This window comes from Neltuma alba, unplaced genomic scaffold (assembly GCF_004799145.2).
Source record: "Neltuma alba isolate B1F8T4 unplaced genomic scaffold, ASM479914v2 tig00011370_pilon, whole genome shotgun sequence".
Classification (NCBI taxonomy): domain Eukaryota; kingdom Viridiplantae; phylum Streptophyta; class Magnoliopsida; order Fabales; family Fabaceae; genus Neltuma; species Neltuma alba.
Genome location: NW_021636065.1, coordinates 15,219 through 34,877, shown reverse-complemented (window position 1 = coordinate 34,877; position 19,659 = coordinate 15,219). Strand labels below are relative to the sequence as shown.

General features: G+C 33.9%; 1 protein-coding gene across 1 annotated transcript; it reads left to right on the top strand.

Annotated features, from left to right (window-relative positions):
- Nucleotides 1-2,130: 2,130 nt before the first annotated feature.
- On the top strand, nt 2,131-16,075 carry LOC114712528 (NAD-dependent protein deacetylase SRT1-like). The gene is made up of 14 exons (XM_028897081.1): nt 2,131-2,322; nt 4,939-4,968; nt 5,082-5,168; nt 6,130-6,249; nt 6,530-6,630; nt 7,344-7,452; nt 8,093-8,172; nt 8,286-8,364; nt 10,023-10,076; nt 12,693-12,789; nt 14,378-14,460; nt 14,946-15,013; nt 15,249-15,351; nt 15,501-16,075. Exons 1-14 carry the CDS (start codon nt 2,224-2,226, stop codon nt 15,801-15,803), a joined length of 1,413 nt encoding a protein of 470 aa, XP_028752914.1. The 5' UTR covers nt 2,131-2,223; the 3' UTR covers nt 15,804-16,075.
- The last annotated feature ends 3,584 nt before the right edge of the window (nt 16,076-19,659 follow it).

Sequence of the window (19,659 nt, the reverse complement as noted above, 5' to 3'; positions counted from 1 at the left end):
AGAGTCAAATGATTAATTTTCCCTTAACTTCTAAATTAAAAAAAGTGAACAATTTGAGTCTAACATCCTCCTCATATTACTTTACCATGCCTCCTATTAACTTATAGTTTGGGATAGGAGTGTTTAACACTGGCCTGTCCCAGTCGGTCCGTTCCGGTCTCGGTCTTATTATGACAGGACGGGACAAATCGGAACGAGACAAAAAAGGGATTGGAATGGGATGGGACACGGGACGGGATCGTCCTATCTCGGTCCCTTTTATTTTTTTTAATTTTTTATCATATTTATATAATTTTTTTTTTATGTTTTTTAAGATTTGAGACTATTGTATGAAACTATGAACCCATTTATTTAGAGTTTTTATATTTGTTGATGATTTGAGACTATTGATTATTAGAATTTTCAATAAATTTTTATTGTGTTCAAAGCTTTTATTAGAGTTTTTAATGATTATTATATGTAATATTTCGGGCTTTTTTTTAAGGGTGCCCAAAGGAATAAAAAAAAAACAAAAAAAATGTTTTTATAAGGGCTAAGCGTAAAAAATTACAATTAGAAAAAAAAAGTCAGATTTTACTATGCTTAACAACTCAAAAAAAAAAAAATAAATCAGGACGTCCCGATTCCGTCTCAGTCTTGTCTCGTCCCAACTAGGACTAGGACAATATCGGGATGGGACAAGACACGGGACAACAAAATTGTCCCATTAGTGTTTATCAGAATGAAATTGGTACGGGCCTGTTTTAGTCCCGATCCATCCCATGAATAACCCTAGTTTGGGATACCAAGTCATATGGTAGCATGTGATTTGAGAAAATTATCAATATTAATTCACTGCATTGAATATTGCACTATAGTAAAGTGGTTTTTCACAATCCACCTGCATTAATGCTTATATAATTATACAATATTTTTTACTTTTTATATATTATTATGTAGACTTTATTTTCGTGAGATAGATTAATGTATATTTAACCAAAGTAAAGTAAAGTTGAAAAATTATTAAATTTTAAGACAGAATTAATAAGTTTTTTTTTGTTTTAGTAAATATATTAGGAATGGCTTATAAATTGGATGAATGATTGGATTCTGGAGGAGATGTGGCAAGACAATGTGCTTTCTAATATGATTATATATATATATATATATATATTATAGATTGATCCCAATTTTGTAAAATTTTGAAAACATTTAATATACTTTATTGTATATTCAAATTTCACTTTAATTAGGTATATCAATCAAAAGTACTGTTGGGGATATTATGTGTTACAAGTCAGTGACAGCTAGACATCAATATCAATAATTTAATTCCACAAATGGATATTGTTCACAAATTACTTTTTATTTTTTCTTATATCTCCAAATAGATAAGTGCTCACTTGCAAAGTCCATGATTTAATGATCAAATGCCGAAGAAATCTTACATACAGTAAAGTAGGATGATGTTGAGACTTTCCCTGTCATGGAAGGATGGAATCAACAATATCAGTTGGCCCATCATGTGTTTCTTTTTCATAATGCAATTTTTTAAAAATTTTTTTTGGTCATGTCCATTTTTTATTAAAAAAAATTAGAGCTTTTGTAATGACTACTGAAATTTAAAAAAAAACTTTTCATATTATATTTTAATAATATCATATGCATATTTTTTACTTATGTAGTTTTTCAAATTTGCTTTTAATGTGATAGGTACCTAAATAAAATAAGGTGTTCACATTTTTTGGGGTAATAAAGTGTTTATATTTTGTGTGTGTGTGTGTGTGGGAGTAACACGGTGTAGCTTTTATTGATGTTTCAGGTTTGCATTCACATGAATATAAAAAAGAAAATCTACTTCATAGTACCAGTAAATTAAATCTATTTGGCAAAAAAAAAGTAAATTAAATCTAGTTTGTTTAAATATCCACCTAACTTTTATCTTGACAATAGTTAAAGGAAAAATAGAAATTTCCAACAAAAGAAAGTAGGAAAAGTGTAATTTTATAATAAACCTGTGAAATGTGAATTGTAAAATAGAAAAAAAAAAAAAAGGCAAATTTCTGGGGCAGCATTGTATTGGCATTTTGGGGTCTTTCCAAAGGGAAAGAAAAGAAAACACTGTCCTCATGGTCTGAGAAAAACCTCAGGAAAAGAGGAAGGAACTCTTTCTTTCTCCTTCTTGTTGAGAGAGAGCTTTCCAGAGACACAGTTTTCTTCAGGCTGCAGAATCAGTCAGCCACCATGTCCCTGGGATATGCTGAGAAGCTTTCGTTCATTGAAGATGTAGGCAACGTTGGAATGAAGGAATACTTCGACTCACCTCACGCTTTGCGAGAAAAAGTGGGTTGCTTCTTCTTCTTACTCACATTCCTGCTCTTCTTGTTGCTTCTTTACAATGTTATTGTGCTTTTTCTAGATATCTCTGTTCAAACTAGCTTTGATGATCTCCTTTAACTTTTATGATTATTAATGCTGCGAAACATTATTGTGCTTTTGTTCCTGCCTCGCTTGGTTAAATCTGGTGCCTGTATTTCAGTCGTTTGATTTACCAATTGCTGAGGAATTTGCTACGGTTGTTCTGATTAAGCTGAAATTTGATAGCTCAAGAATGTATTATATATAGAAGCCTTTGTTGATCACCAACTTGCAATATTGCGATACGCAATAGTTGTTTACTCCGAGAAGTACTATGGAATGAGCGAATTTGTGCGAGTAGGGGTTGTTCTGATGAAATGATTAGTGTTTTGAAATACTGAATGTTAATCAGGAGTATGCTTGGGCTTCCTAGAAATTGAATTCCACCGCAGAGCGATACATTTCTGCTACACATTGTTTAATGTGAAAGTAATCAATAATGTTCATGCTTTGGTGCATAAATCAGGCTTCTCGTACATAAATTCCAATGCCTTTTCTCAATTTGAGTATGGTAAGAAATGGTGCATAAATCAGGCTTCACTTCATTTTGTTTTACCCAAACTAGGGCAGCGGAATATCTCCCCTCCATTTTTCTAACCAAACGAAGGGAGGGAAGATTTTCCCTCCCTCTTCCCCTCCCTTCCCTCCCCTCCAACCAGACAAACCCTAACTTTAACTGATAAGAAAGAGAACAGTCTGCAATAAAGAGTTTGAATGTTGGATATATTGAGGCGAAGTCCACTAATATTGCTACCACTATAAAAGAAACCAACTGTAACAGATACATGATTGAAATTCAGCCAATCTTGACATTAACAAGATTGAACTGAAAATAATGGAAGATTGAAGTATTTGTATGAGTTTACCACCAATAGTGCTGCTGCTAAGATCTTTCATTGGTCATGTACTCTCCAAATTCAAGCCTCATAAGCAGGAAACAATCCTTTCCTTGCCCCATAAATGATCAACACACTATAGTGGGAAGTACAAAGAAACCTGTGGAAACAAAGAGGAAAGGAGAACTGCAACAGACAGCATAAGAGAGAATATGAGAAATGCGTGCAAATCATGTCTTTACCATGTCCAGACGGGCTAAGACGAGAAAATAAAAGCGATCTGCAGGAAAGTGCGCCCTGGATCTGAGTTTGGGATGGCTTGTACAATAAATAAGACATGGACGTGCACAACTAAAACTCAGTAGATCGAAATTGGGCTGAAGCTAGATTCAATTTTACACCCTTGCATGCTATACTAGGTATGATGGTGCATCCACATGGTTGATATGCTTGAGCCTATGGTCCATATTATGATGCAACATCATAAATTGTAACTGACCTATTCAATTCTATATCATGAGAAGGGATCCATCAAGGACCTTCACCAAGCAACATGGGACTTCACGTGGAAACTAATGGAAACTAAGACAAATTTGAAGCATACATGATCCGCTATACAGCACAAACTATACTTGAGTGTAATGATCTGAAATTTGTATTTGGTTTCTAATTTACTTGTGTTCCTGGGAGTTCGAGTGTTGAACGCTTATGTCAATTCATTCTATTGCTGCTGTTCACTGATTTAAATCCTATGATTCTAATTAAATGATTAAAATGGTAGAAGGTTGAAAGCATTTTGGGCTTCAGATGCCTTGCCAATGATGATAATGTATTGCTAACTTGAATGAGATAGATGTCCAGAATAAACATTCAGGTTCTTATTTCTTTGTCAAATGATGTTGGAACAGGCCTATAAAACTCATTTTGCTTTTCCCTTTGATATGGTGATATGTAGCTTTGTAGGCCTTTCATTGCTTGTATGTCATCTTTTGCTTTGTCTTAATGTTGTGTTAAATCAAGGTCATCCTTGTCCAAATTGTGCTCTTGAACAATGAGAGTTTCTTTATTGACCAACTGGTTGGGGAATCTTTTCCCAAAAGCTAACTATTAAGGTGGGAAAACCAATCCACTTAAATATTCAGCAGAACATTCCATATTACTCAATGTGAGACTTAGGCGTCTCATGTTACGGTAGTCTCCGTTAATTGGGTCCTCTTGTAGAGTTGATATCTCAACAGCTGTACTCTGCAACATTTCATTCAGTAGCACATGATTGCCGACCTCCAACTCTAATACCAATTGATGGGCACCCAGGCGGGACGAGAAACCCATCCCTAAAAGCTAGATACTGAGTTGAAAAAAGCCAATCCGCTCAAATTTTCTATAGAGCATCCCATACTATTCAATATTGGACTTAAGCATCTCATACTACTTTTGTCTCCATGATTCTTATTTAATTCTGAATTCAAGAATCTAGGGAACTTTTTATTATTTTTAATTGATAGAGAGATGAGAATAAACATTGAAACTATAAATACTTTTATGCTTGTTTGCTTCAGGTTCCTTTCATATGTTTTCTTTTAGTTGTTTAAAACTTGATTTTTTGCTATTTCCCTGATAAAATAGTATATGTTGTCCTAATTTTTGTTTTCATTTTTATTTTCCCCTCCTCATACCTGCTGACGTTAATTTTCTCTTCCAACAGATAGAACGCCTTGCTATGTTGATAAAAAAGGTAAGAATCTGCAGCTACTTTTTATCTTGAAAATAGGGAGTTCCTTCCTGTGTTTTCAGTTTATATGATAGGTGCCTTTTATTTATTTTTCTCTCTTTCTACTTGCAGTGTAGCATCTAGTCGTGTTTACAGGTGCAGGAATATCAACTTCTTGTGGTATACCTGATTTTCGAGGTCCAAAGGGAATTTGGACACTTCAGGTAATTAGTTTACTGCTTGTGAATTTGAATCAGTGATGAAAAAACTAGATGGGATCAGGCGGTTCAAATTTTCGACTGGGAACCAGCCCAGTGTTTGGTTCAAAATTGGGAACTGGTTTGAACTGGTCTGGCAAAAAACTTGTGAACTGTTGAAGTGGTCAATTCCTTTTTTTTTTTTTTAAAAATAAATTTTTAATTTTTTTTAATGAAATTTAAATCATGTTGACGTGTGCAAGAAATAAGTTTGTGTGTTATAGAACTATAAATTCTGAAATGAGTATATTCATTATATAAATATTTCGTTTTACATCTCATAATTATTTTATTTTTTTTTAAATCGTAAGTTTTTATTAATTTTGTTAAATTATAGTTTACTTTTTGTCTTTAATTAGAACCATGGGTTTCTACTCACATTCCATTTTATCCTTGCTATGTGAGCTGGCTTCGGGTGTCAATAAAGATAAACGTTCATTTCAATGTTTGTATTATTAATAGCCATTTTATTTTGTATGTTTAATATGGATGCTGCGTCTTAACTTTCGTGCTTAATAGTCCAGTAAGGCAATTAAGTCAAATTTTTATTGTGCTAATGGCACATCTATGCTTTGTGAATGAAATTTTTTTAAAACCTAACAGAGCTTAATGCCTCCTTTCTAAACTTTTTAGTTTTATTATTTGAAAGATATAAAGGCGCTGAAATGTTGAAATATTAAGTTTCCTGTCACAGTGAACAACAAAAACACATGAAGCGTTTACGGTGTAATACAATGAGAAAAGTTTTATATGATATGATTAATGTTTACTGTCTACTGCCATGTTAATTATTCTTGTAATTACTGGAGAAAAGTCAGATGTCATTTTCTTTGTCAGAATTCGTCACTGTTATTATGATGCAATTAAAATGGTCATGTTCTCATGGACTTCATAGAAACTATTTTAACTTATGTTATCTCTACTACAGCGTGAAGGCAAAGCATTGCCAGAAGCATCACTTCCATTTCATCGTGCAGTGCCAAGCTTAACACATATGGCTTTAATCGCCCTAGAAAAAGCTGGTATTCTAAAGTTTGTTATCAGTCAGGTAATTATGTCACTTTTTCTCTTTATGTTATATGCACGGTTCCATTAGTTGTGTGATGCTAATATTTGGAAAAGGTGTTGTTAGTATGATGTATGTTTTAGTGTGGATTATATATTTTAGCCAGGTTAAGGTTGTATTGCTTGTTCCTGAGTACCGCTTTTAGTATCCTTTCATCACTGGTTTCTGGCATTGCATTCCATTAAAATGGTCATTATAGGGCAGAAGCTAAGCTTTTCATTTTGAATTTATTTCTCAAAGCATACTTTTTTCTTCATGGTAGAATGTTGATGGTCTCCATCTTAGATCTGGAATACCAAGGGAGAAACTGGCTGAATTGCATGGGAACTCTTTCATGGAAACTTGTCCTTCTTGTGGAGCCGAGTAAGAGTATTTAAATTACAGTTTTTTCACCTTCTATTTCCAGTACTACTTAACTACTCAAGCATATTTAAATCAATCACTTTAGGCAATGCTGTTAAGCAGATTGTTGCATGAAAGGAAAACTTTGACGGTGTAGATGCTAGGTGGTGCTAACCAATTAAGCAATCACCCAAAAAAAAAAAAAAATGAGTGAAAGCTCTATCCCACAACTTCTACATTAATTTTAAAGTCTTTGGAGGTAACACAAGTTAGTTACTTCTGTTTTGAACACTGTTTGTGCTTGTGTTCTAATATACTTGACCTGATTTTGATAATTCTTCCATGCTTAAGTAACGGCCTTCATACTTAATGAAGTCATTGAGTGAAATCTTTCAATTAACAATATATCCAAAGATTTGGCTTTAGATAGAGCTCAATGGCATCATGTGATCTATGTAGCCGACCCACCTAGTTGGAGAAGGCTTTGTTGTTGCTGCTGCTTAAGTAATGGCCTTCAGCTGATCATATGATGATTGATTCCATCTTATTTGACTTCAATGACACTTTTATATTATTTATTTTATTCTGTATACAAAAACTAATCTCTTTTCAAGGATATTAAGATTGCTTCTGAGGCTCAGAGACTGATGAGCCACCATTTGGCCCTTTCATATTTCCCCTAGTTCTTGGGTGTGCATTTTTGTTGTTTAATTATATTTGATAAACCTGTTAAGGTACTTTCGAGATTTTGAGGTGGAAACTATCGGTTTGAAGGAGACATCACGGCGCTGTTCAGATGCAGAATGTGGAGCAAGACTGAAGGATACAGTTCTTGACTGGGAGGTATGATGTTCATTTTCTTCGTGGAAACTAAATGGTGTATCACTCGGCATTGTTATTTGCTTTATGATTGGCACAGGATTTCAGACTATAAGTTGCTTCCTTAAATGAATGTTTAGCCCCAACACCACTGCTTGGTGATGCCTTTGTTGCCCTAGATACAATTGGGTGTTTGCACACGTTTATTGCATCCATGCTGCCACTTGTATAGGCATAATGACTGGAGCTTTCTGCTGATTATTCTCATATTGAAGAGAAAAAATCGTTCTGCTGTTTATGGGCATTAGCACACTCCTTCCTACATTTGCCTCTGGCTACCATGGCTCAATGTGCTGTAGCTGACAATCTGAAAGTAGTTCTGTCTGTCGGTTTTACAGTTATATGCTATCAGAAGGATTTAGAGGCAAATGGGCACAGATAAAGAATTCATACATGTAAACATCAGAAAGTGAAGTGATTTACGCCGTGAACTAGTTCAAGTAAATTGTGACAAATCCTCTTGACCAAAATTTCCCAATATAGTGACACTGACTACTTGTTGCTCTCAGCTGTTAATAATAGTAATTAGGACTGGGGTAAAATGCCATTTTGTCTTTGATTACAGTACTTTTCTGTACATATCGACTGTGATCTCTTTGTACAGGATGCATTGCCTCCAAAGGAGATGGATGCCGCTGAGAAGCACTGTAAGGTGGCAGATATTGTGCTGTGCTTAGGGACAAGGTAACAACTCTTTTTGTTAGTCAGCTGACAGGCTGAAAGTAGTGTTCTATATTGTTTGCATTGTTGGCTGCAAACATCAATCTTGATGTCATTCTCATTTTATTTCTATGCAGTCTACAAATTACTCCAGCATGCAATCTGCCTCTAAAAGCACTTCGTGGTGGGGGTAAATTTGTAATCGTCAATCTCCAGGTATTTTTCTCCCTTAATCTGTTTCTTTCTGATCATGGTTGTCATGGTGTATGAAAAGAGATTGGAAAAGATATTGTTAATTATTTAAAAATTACGAATTAAAATTAAATATAGTAAATAGCGTTTTAAATAATGTCAGGAGTGTTATAATTAAGGATAAATTTAGGATTAGAATTGGAAATTATAATTATTTTTAGTTTATTTTGTTTGGGTTTAATGTGTGAGCACGTGTAGGATTGTGATTTTCCTTTTTGAGGATTCCCTTTTTATCTTGCATTTTAAATGTTATCTCCTTGGCTTAATATAAAGTTCTCAGTAATCAGGGTTAGAGTAGCCTATTTGATTGATTATTAATAAAACTCTATGCTTTTTATCTGTCTCTCCTTCTCAGTCCTTCTATGTCTCCCTCCTCTTTTCTCTCCCTTTTTCGATCTCTGTCTCCTCCGTTTTCTTTATTTTTGCAACTAGTTCTAGGTCAATTTGGTAACAGAGCAAACATAATCGAAGTGCTATTAGTCAACTATGTTGACAATTTACTAGCAAAGGCTGGAATATTTAGAGGTAGAAGAAGAGTGTCTTAAACAAGATTCCAATGCATCAGGGGAAACCATGTTAACAAAGCCCCATATTATCATTGAGAATCTACTTGGTTGCCCATCAGATATTGATGATGACGATGATGATAACACCGCAGATTTTTATTAGCATTTGGGGATAAATTTTGATGATGAAGTTCATTATGATTGTGTATAGCACTCTCAAATATAATCTTTAGAATTCTGCATTCAGATTCAACCAAATTCATTATTGGATTGATTATTAATAAAACTGTTGGCTCAATAGCTGTGTCTTACGCTCACATCTACATCTTCCTCTCTTTTTATTTCTTTATCAAGTCTCCCTCCCTCTATTTTCTTTGTTCTTGATACTGGTCCTGCATTATCCTATCTTTCAACCCTTGGAAGCAAGTTTCTTTGTTGTGAATTTTTGAGTTAGGAGGAGTATGGCAACCTCCTACAATTGCTTTAAAATGCGTTTTCACATAGGTCGAGACAAAATACCTTTCTCATATTTATCTCGTATATCATAAAATCACTCCTAAAGACTAATTTAAACACCCCCTTAAGATCCTTTAGTCTCTATCTTGCTTTCTTTTGTAACAAAATTTGAGTAAAGAATAACATGTCACATTTGTTGCTTATATTGAAGGGAATAAGAATGCACTTTTTTTTTTAAAAAATAAAAATAAAAAATAAAAGCAGCATCTGTCTTAGCCCCGCTTATTATATTAGAAATTAGTCACTTATCTTTACAATGCAGTAAAAAACTCCCGGTTACTACTATTCTCAACTTTCTGGTTCGATGTACTATATTGAGTATCTTTGCATATTTCAATGTATACGTTTGCCGTATTTTATAATTCATTTTACTTTTCGCTTGTTATTGAATACTAGGATTTGATTTTCTTCTAATACAATGCAGAAACATGCTTTCTGATTTGTGATACCTATCAGAATTTGGTGCCTATAGAAATTAGATTCAGGCTCAACTCAATTCTTCTAAATTATGTTTGGCTTCAATTTTAGTTCTTCTAATTTTAACGTCTATGCGTGCTAACTATATTAGTTGTCTGAAGTGAACTATTTTGGACTCCACAGAAGACTCCCAAGGACAAAAAGGCTTGTTTGGTCATCCATGGGCTAGTAGACAAGGTATTTTAATGTGAATTCTATTTAGATCTTTTCTATTGCCTTTCTTCATTGAACAATATTTTAGAGTTCTGTCTGAACTTGTATATTTTAAACTTTTGTTGATGTAATGATAAGGCATTGATGGAGTCAATAGCTAGGCTAAGCAAATTTAGATGGGAATCAAGGTCTTTTTATTAAGAATGACATTGATTCAACCTATATGTTGTGATTAGAAAGAACAAGATAAGGGGATTTGAATTGCTATTTAGGAAACTAGCCGATTATAGAAATATTATGAAAATGAATAAGTATCTGGGATACTCAATGCGGTAAGTTCATTATGACATGAACATTTTGAGTGGCAGGTCTTTCAGAATATCTTGTGAAGATGTGCACCAAATTGAAAATAATTTGTAGTATGCTCTCTTAAGTTATGTAATTATAGTAGCATATAGCCAACTATTAAACTCCTTCAAATTAAATCCATAAATTATCCTTAAACTATATTGTAAATGATCGTAGAAGTAGCTGAATAGCTTATAATGCTATGTTATACCAGGAGTTGACTAGTTTTTCCCCCTATACTGGCAGCTATGAAAGGGCTGTTATATAATCAAGGATATTGTCTTTTTTAATAAAAAAAATTATTTGCTATCTATGGGAGTATGTTTGATCTGCCCTTTTCGTTTGCTTTTATAGTAGAAATCTTCTTTTCTGAGGCCAAAACATTTTTTATGATCAACAGTACCAAGCTATCTCAGAAACATGATATTAGAAAAGCTTTATACTATAGTTTGTTGCAGGTGAAGAATGACTTGCAGATAAGGTACTAGGAAGGATCTTTGAATAAAAATTTCATATTGTTTTATAGTTCAAAATACCAATTAACTAATGAAATTTTTTTAAATTATTTTATGGTCAATTGAAAAATTTAAAGCACTTCTAACTTTTCGTTTTTGCCATACGATTAGTAAGTTTATCTTCTATAGAACTGTACACTACACATTGACGTTGAAGCATGATGTCAGATGAATGTTAAAATGATTTAATGCAAACTGATCAAACTTATGAGCTGTTCCTATCACTAATCGAAGGTCTAAACAGATTCCATTATGAGATAACAAAGAAGTAATTTAAGATATTTTATTAATTCCTGTGGCTTTTTTTTCTTTTTTCTTGTTTTTTTTTTGGGAGGATATGATTTCAAATGCTAATGCCTGCCAGTATCTTTATAATCCAATTTCTCAATAGTATATGATGCATCCATTCTACTTGCTTGCTATCTTCATGTCTGGATATGTAAGTATTAAGTGAGACGAATGACAAATTTATGCTTTTTATTTTTCTGGCCAGTGACTGTCAACCACTTACTAGATTAATCATGATTAAATGTTGGGAAAATTAATCTTTTAATCCTTCAACTTTTAACTCAGTTAAAACTCAGTCCCTCAAGTATGACTCGGTGTGACTCAGTCCCTAAACTTTTGACTCGTTTAAAACTCAGTCCCTTATTTTTGTCCTTTATCATGACAACTCATCTCCAATCATCATCCTAGCCGGCAAAAATGTATGACTCAAGGCCCATGTCATATATGAATCAGCATGGAAAGAAAAAAGAAAGCGAAATCAAACAAAGGAATCGGAGAAGAAAATCGCGACTCGCCACTGGATATAAGACTTTTGACTTATACCAAGGTTGTTGTATGAAACAAGTCATTGAACCCTTAATCTTTTTGTAGAGAACATCTTTTGAATTTTCAACCCAAAATACCCCTGTTGCCTTCGGCATATCAGCTAGACTCAAGGTTTGGGAGAAAAGCCTTGGAAAATACTGCGACTCATGTCCCAGGAAATGAGTCGCATTGCTTCAAAAGAGTTCTCTATCAGTATAAGACCCAGAAGCTCAATCCATCAATAATGGTCATTTTTAAAATCTATGGGGCAAGTATGATGCCATGGCTTGATTTTGACCCACAGCCAGCACTGGCAGCCATGGCCACCATAGAAAGCACAACGACAACAACACATGTTCAACTAAATGCATGTGTAAACACTCATGCTATCAAGGGGAAGAACAGGTCTCGCTCTCACTCTCACCGGAACCACAAGAAGCACGGTGTCGGTAAGAGAAGCCGTAGTGACAGCAGTAGGAGCGACGGCTACTTGGATTGAATCATCAATTAACTACCAAAATGAAGGGAGGCAGATAGTGGACGTTAATATCAATACCAGCATTAATGGCTAGAATTTATTGATCCTAATCGCACTGCCGTTGCTGATTTTCTTCTTCGATCCCTTTGTTTGATTTCCGTTTCTTTTTTCCTTCCATGCTGATTCATATATGACATGGGCCTTGAGTCATACATTTTGCCAGCTAGGATGATGATTGGAGATGAGTTGTCATGATAAAGGATAAAAATATAAATTATTCAAATATAAGGGACTGAGTTTTAAGCGAGTCAAAAGTTCAAGGACTAAGTCACACCGAGTCATACTTGAGGGACTGAGTTTTAACTGAGTCAAAAGTTGAAGGATTAAAAGATTAATTTTCCCTTAAATGTTTCTCTCTCAGTGTGGGGAAATAAATACGGATGTGACTTTCAGAAATTTAATATGTACTGATTTAAACAAGGACAGGTAATTGCAGGTGTCATGGAATTGCTGAATATGCAGATTCCTCCATTTGTCAGAATTGATCTTTTCCAAATCATTCTAACTCAAGCCATGAGCATTGGTAACGACCGTTTGATTTGTAACTTTTCACCTATACTCTTTCGTCAATGGACATAAATTCTGGAACATTTAACATGTTGCATATTTTGTGTAACACCCATATAATAGTCTTTATACTCAACAAAAATACAACATAAACTTGCCAACAAGGCTCGTGGGGTCACAAACATGCATATGGGCAAAAAGTGATTCCGTCTCAAATACATAGACAACCCATCTCATAAACTTACACCCGATATTAATAACATCAATTTTCCACATAAAATTCTCTGAACAGGGCTCAGTTAAAAAAAAAAAAAATTCATTTCAACTGAATAAAATAATCCTCATCAAAGCATCCATGAACAGCTTTGAAGTCCCAAAAAAAAAAGAAGGGAAAACTCCTGGAGCATCATTAAGTCCCAAGCTATCAAAATGAATTGCTTTAAATGAAACTTGTTATTGGGATCATGGCAAAATATAAATATAGACAACACGTGTTTGAGAAGCACAATAGAGCCTTTGAGGCTCATTCCTACTCAATCCCTCACCTGAAAACGCTGAAACCCTAACCTTAAAACCCCAAATTCTTCCTAAAATCTTGAAGGATCTTAGATTTGATGGGTGAAAACTTGAGTGTTTAGAGCTTCCAGAATGCTCCCCAACTTCAAACCGCTTAAACCCTAGTGGGAAGGATCTCCTAGCCACTGGACCTGTGTTTTTCCTTGGTTTTTAGCAACAAGCTTGAATTTTTATAAGATTACAGTGTTATAAGCGGTGCAGTCATCAGTGTATTGCAATATCAAGTGCAGGAAATCCTACTTCTTGGGAGGATAAAATCCTGCCCGGACATAATGAGTTACCGCTTCCTTGTCTGGCCCTCCTTGATTCTGCCCTTGCTTGCACTAGTTTATCTGGTCCTAATGCACTATGTTCGGTCCTAATCCTGTTTTTCCTTTTATTTTGTCCTATATATCACTTGTTTAGGCCTAATACATCATCCTAGGTCCTCTCTGAGGTTTCTAATGTCATCCTAAGTCCTAAGTTGGGATATTACATTTTGAGGTCGTGATCTTGTCTTTAGCATTCTATGCTCTCACTTTGACAGTTAGAAGTTTTAGCCACCATTGCTGGCCCCATCTGACTGATTCATAAGGCTTAACTTGGTGTACCGACCAATAAAATGCTGAAATTTTTCATGAGTTTTTAAGCTTCAATGTGGTGTGACTCTAAAATACTGAAATTTTTTGTAAAATGAGTTTTCATTTTTCTATATGGATGTTTATATGTATGTTTGTGCAAAATATAAATTTTTTTCTCATGTAATTTTATGACTTTATACAACTGCACTGTTGTATTTCGTCTAGTGAAAATGGTACTAGATAAAGCTTCTTTTGCATGTAGTAAGATTCTATGATTATTTCCGGTTTTTTTTGTTCTATTTCGTTCATCTCATTCAATCCAAGACAAGGGGGTGGGCTTTTGGTATTCTCGTGAGATTCTAAGTTGCAAAAATTTCACACAACATAAAAGGCGAGGTCACTGTTGCCATTGACTTATATGAGGCTTTGGTTTATAATTATCATATGGTAAATTCACTTGCATTGCAGATGGAAGATATGTAAACTGGACTCTCCAGGTTGCAAGTGCTCATGGACCAAAAGCAATGTTGCCGTTCATCAAGTCTGTTGAGGTGAATATGTTAAACCTGGAATCTAATTTTAGCATGTTTTCTTTTACTGGATTCAAATTCCTAGAGCTTGGGCTCGTTTTAGATGTTGGAACCCCTCACTGCGCATTTAGTTATTTCGTTGATTTTGGACCCCCTTTGGTGTTGGTTTATTCTCTTGTCGTGTTATTTGATAGGCAACTGTTTTGGTAGATTTTTAAATATAGGATCTGGCAGGTCTGCCAGCCCAGCAAGAAGGTTGGCAGATAAACTGTTTGAAGGATGTGAGAAGATTACTTTCCTTCTAAATTTTTAGCTTTCCCGTAAGCGAAGCTGTGCTAAACCCTGCTATTGGCTAGTTTGTGTCTGGGAAGGGAGAACGGACCTCACTAGTTCCTAACCTAATTGATCCGTCTGCATTATATTTAAACCAATTTCCTGTTTTCAGGCTATGAAGTATTAACAAAGCAGTTGACTTGGCAATTAGAACATCTGTTCTTCCTCTGCAGGTCTCCTTCTTGGACAAGGAAGATTACAAAGCTGCCACACTGACAACACAACCGTTTCGGCTTAAAAGGTTTAATGATGAAAGGCTCTGCCGTTTTATTTTAGTAAAAAGAATATAATTATTTGTCAGAAGCAACAGTCGCATATATTTTGCTGTTGAATTGGCACGGGATGAGAAATTCTAGAGGGAAAAGAAATTAAGATTTCTTGAGCAGAAATCCCCATTGTGTAGTGTTTCTCTTAGCTTGTGTAAGATAGGATAGATGTCATGGCCTGCACCTTACATTTGGATGAATGATCATCAGGAGAACAATACCCAGCAAAGCCTTTGAAATGGTTTTGAAACTCAACTTCAGCGATGGCTGTGGCTGTTCTTCCATTGAAATTGATGTCCCAGTCGATTTTCAGGTTAGAGGATTTTGCAATTGCTTCCTATTTGCTGATATAAATGCCCCCCCCCCCCCCCAAAAAAAAAAAAAACCAAAAGGAAAAAAACCCAAAAAAGGGGGGAAACCAGAGAAAATCATGGATAAATTCTACATGCATCTTAATTGCAGGTTCCAACAGAATGTTTCAACTTTGATAAAGAGGTTGTGTTCCAAAAACTGAGAGACAAAGCAATTGGGGAATCAAAATGTGGGCAGACTGATGTTGTTGAGAGAAGGACCATCTTGACACCAAGAAGTGATATCACTGTTTATGCCATCGTCACGAATGTTATTCAGTACAGCCAAGCAGGTAAAGCATTTCCAGATTTTCATGCCAATGGTGACCTTAAAGACAGAGTGTTTAATATAAATGGTACAGAATCATCTAGGAAGCATTCAAAAGGATCTAAGAAGCGTAAGTCTAGGTCATAGATTCGTAGAGACAGTGACTTGGTATAGTTTTGTATATGCATAACGCATTAGAACTGACACATTGGTTATATGCAAAGGCTGAGTGAATTTTGTTAGATATTGCACTCGGTCTTCCCTTTCGTGGTTTAGTAAATGGTGTCCGTGAAAAGTTTATCAAATATGAAGGGTTTAGATTGTTATATGTACGTATTGAAATTTAAGGAAAAGAAATCAAATTTATACTGTTTAAATTCCATATGAATGATCTATATAAGATGTGTATCTTGTATATTTACACATCTTAGACTATATAGGATATTTATACTCAACATTTTTCTTGTCTTCTTTTGGTTAGTAGTTGTTAAAGTTATATCTTCTTTTGTAATCATTTATAACTCTGTTGGCAAAAATAGAAAAATCATCTATAACTCAACCTTATTCATGCAATTTCTACGGTTTCTACTTCACTTAAATTACGCTTTTCTACTAACATATTACTAACGGTTAAAGGAAAAAACCAAAAAGAGAAAATTCTTTAAAAAGACTCTTAAATAACCCAAAATTTTTTTGGGTAACTGAGTTTATCAAATCACTAATTATGTCACATGACCAATGATGGATCTTAAAATTTTATAAAATGACTCTGATATCTTTTTCATTAGAAACTTAGAGAAATGAGAATTTTTAATTTTCTATCAGTTTTAATTTGTTGATTTAGAATAAGAACATGTTAACTACGTAATTGAATTTGTTAATCTCTAAAGTTGTACTGTAAGCATTTTTTATTCAAAGACTCATTATAAGTATATTTCAGAAATAAAATATTATTAATTTAGAATTAAAATATGTTGATCGGTAAATATAGCATGTTACTTTTCAAGGTTGTATTGTGATTAACTTTTATTTAAAAGATTTTACTGTAAGGGTTAGAAATGAAACTTTTCCACTCGGAAATTGAACTTATTAATTTTTAAGGTTGTATTATAATTAAGTTTTATTCAAAAACTTGTTATAAATGTGTTATAGAGACAGAAAATTATTAGTTTAGAATTGAAACGTGTTAATTGCAAAATAGAACATGTACGTGTAGAATTCTCTTTTGATTTCTAATGAAATAGGTATTAGAGTTATTTCATAATATTTTACAGATCTCTTTTTGGGTCATGTGACTTGCTTAATAGTTTGACAAATTTAATGACTCAAATAAGAATCTAAATTATTTAACAGTCTTTTTTTAAAGAATTTTTCCTTAAAAAAGTATCAAAATCCTACATGATAAAATGTACTTTTTGTTTATGAAAAGACCAGAATGCATTGAAAGAAAAATACAATATGCTGCACTAAAATTCGTTTAAGCCAAAAACGAGTTTAAAATTATAAGAAACTCTTTCATATCGAGTTTGTATTAATTTTGATTTTGTTGTCATATAACTTTTAGGAAAAAATTTAGATCAAGTTGTTTATATTTATTATATTAAATTCTCTAATTACAAATGAGTCATGTGTCTTTTTTTGTTTAGTGTGGATTTATGATTAAATGAAAATCAGACAAATAGTTATATGTGATTAGAGAACTTAATATATATAACAGATATAAGTAGAGTTGATAATATGAGTTGAGCTTACGAGCTTAGTGACGGGTTAGATTGAAGAAAATAGAAACTCCTTTTGATACGGTTCTTTTCAGCCCGTACCTGTCAATCCGCAGCCCACCATGGGCTAGCCAGTCAACCTGTGAGTTGACTTGGCAGCCCAATTTTTTTTAAAATTTTTTTAACAAGTTTTATTTTAACTTTAATAAAAAAAATCGATCATTTTCACTTAATTTACATATAACTTTGTATTTTGTTCAAGATTTTGATTCTAAATTTGATTTCTTTTTTTAAATTGTTTTACCATCTTTATATTAATAAAATAACTATTAACAATAAATTATATGTTTATATTTCAACTTTTGAGATTAATTTAATTATATAATTATATGAACATATAAGAATAAGAAGAAGGGAAAATGACAGATAAAGAAGCTCCAAAATGTGAAAAGCCAATTTGGGAAGCTAAGGAAATGTAATTACCCATAGGGAAGTCCTTTCCAAATTGAAATTTTGAAATTCAGTGAAATGACAAAAATGCCCTTTGTTCTTTTTTTTTTTTAAAAAAAAAACCTAGCCCCTCACTGGTGGCCAGCGACCGGCGACCACCGCCGACGACTGGCCTCCGGCGGCCGCCGACCGCCTCTGGCCACCGGTGTGGTGGCTACAGGTGAAGGATTTTTGTGACAAGATTTTTTTTTTTTGAATAGGATAATATTGGTTCAAAGTGGCGGGGTGAGATTTGATCCCACAACCCCTTGGCCACTTGGACCAACAAAAGGATGGCCATTGGGCCATCAAAGATTTCTTAACCTTATAATACAAACAAAAATATAAGTTAACTCTTTTACTGTGCCTCCAGCTCGTGACAACAATTTATCTGAGGATGACAAGTCTTAATTGAGAAATAACAAGTCTAAATTTGATATTAACAAAGCAACTTTTCCTTATACATAACAAATAGTAGCATGTGCATTAATTAAAAATGATCATAATTTATTTAAAAATGACACGTCTTTGTTGAAAAATAACAACAATTTATTCGGTATTTCTTGTTATGTATAAGGAAAAGTTGCCTTGTTAATATCAAGTTTAGACTTATCATTTTCCAGTAAAGACGTGTTATTTTCAAATAAATTATGGTCATTTTTAATTAACGTAGATGCTATTTCTTGTTATGTATAAGGAAAAGTTGCCTTGTTAATATCAATTTTAGACTTGTCATTTTATAGTAAAGACGTGTCATTTTTAAATAAATTATGATCATTTTTAATTAATGCACATGCTGTTATTTGTTATGTATAAGGAAAAGTTGCTTTGTTAATATCAAATTTAGACTTGTTATTTCTCAATTAAGACTTGTCATCCTCAGATAAATTGTTGTCACGAGCTGGAGTCACAGTAAAAGAGTTAACTTATATTTTTGCTTGTATTATAAGGTTAAGAAATCTTTGATAGCCCAATGGCATCTTCCCTTTTGTTGGTCCAAGTGGCCAAGGAGTTGTGGGATTAAATCCCACCCCCGTCACTTTGAACTAATATTATCCCATTCTAAAAAAAAAAAATTCTTATCACAAAAATCCTTCACCGGCAGCCACCACACCGGTGGCCGGTGCCGGTGGCTAGAGGCGGTCGGCGGTCGCCGGCGGTGGTCGCCGTTCGCCGGCTACCGGTGAGGGGCTGGGTTTTGTTTTTTAAAAAAAAAGAACAAAGGGCATTTTTGTCATTTCAGTGAATTTTAAAATTCCAATTTGGGAAGGGCTTCCCTATGGGTAATTACATTTCCTTAGCTTCCCAAATTGGCATTTGACATTTTGGAGCTTCTTTATCTGTCATTTTCTCTAAGAAGAATTTGGTTTATAAAATTTTATAATTTAATTTACAATTTTTTAAATACGTGTAAAAATGGGGGGGGGGAGGGATGGAGGTTGGTGGGCCAAGCTAGCCAAATATGAGCTCGTCAGTCTTTTATGACGGACCCGCATAGTCTCAAGCACGTAATTAGTGGGCCAGGCCATTTTACCATATCTAAACATAAGCATATTAAGCAACTCGATAACATTCATCATATTTGACATTTGTATTTTTGGAAAGGAAAAAAAATAAAATCATTCAGATGATGAATGATTTGATCTTTTCATCTATCTCCCGTAAAACTTCCTCCACTCATTTTAAGGTATATCTCTCATCATTTTTTGCTGACGTGACATGCAGGCTTTCATACAAAAATGTTTTTAAAATAGTGTGCAATATTTTAAAAATATCTATTTTAAAAACATTTTTTT

Coding starts and splice junctions, on each gene's coding strand:
- LOC114712528 (XM_028897081.1), top strand. CDS start 2,224: ATGTCCCTGGGATATGCTGAGAAGCTTTCGTTCATTGAAGATGTAGGC. Junction 2,323..4,938: donor CTCACGCTTTGCGAGAAAAA/GTGGGTTGCTTC, acceptor CTCTTCCAACAG/ATAGAACGCCTTGCTATGTT. Junction 6,250..6,529: donor TAAAGTTTGTTATCAGTCAG/GTAATTATGTCA, acceptor TCTTCATGGTAG/AATGTTGATGGTCTCCATCT.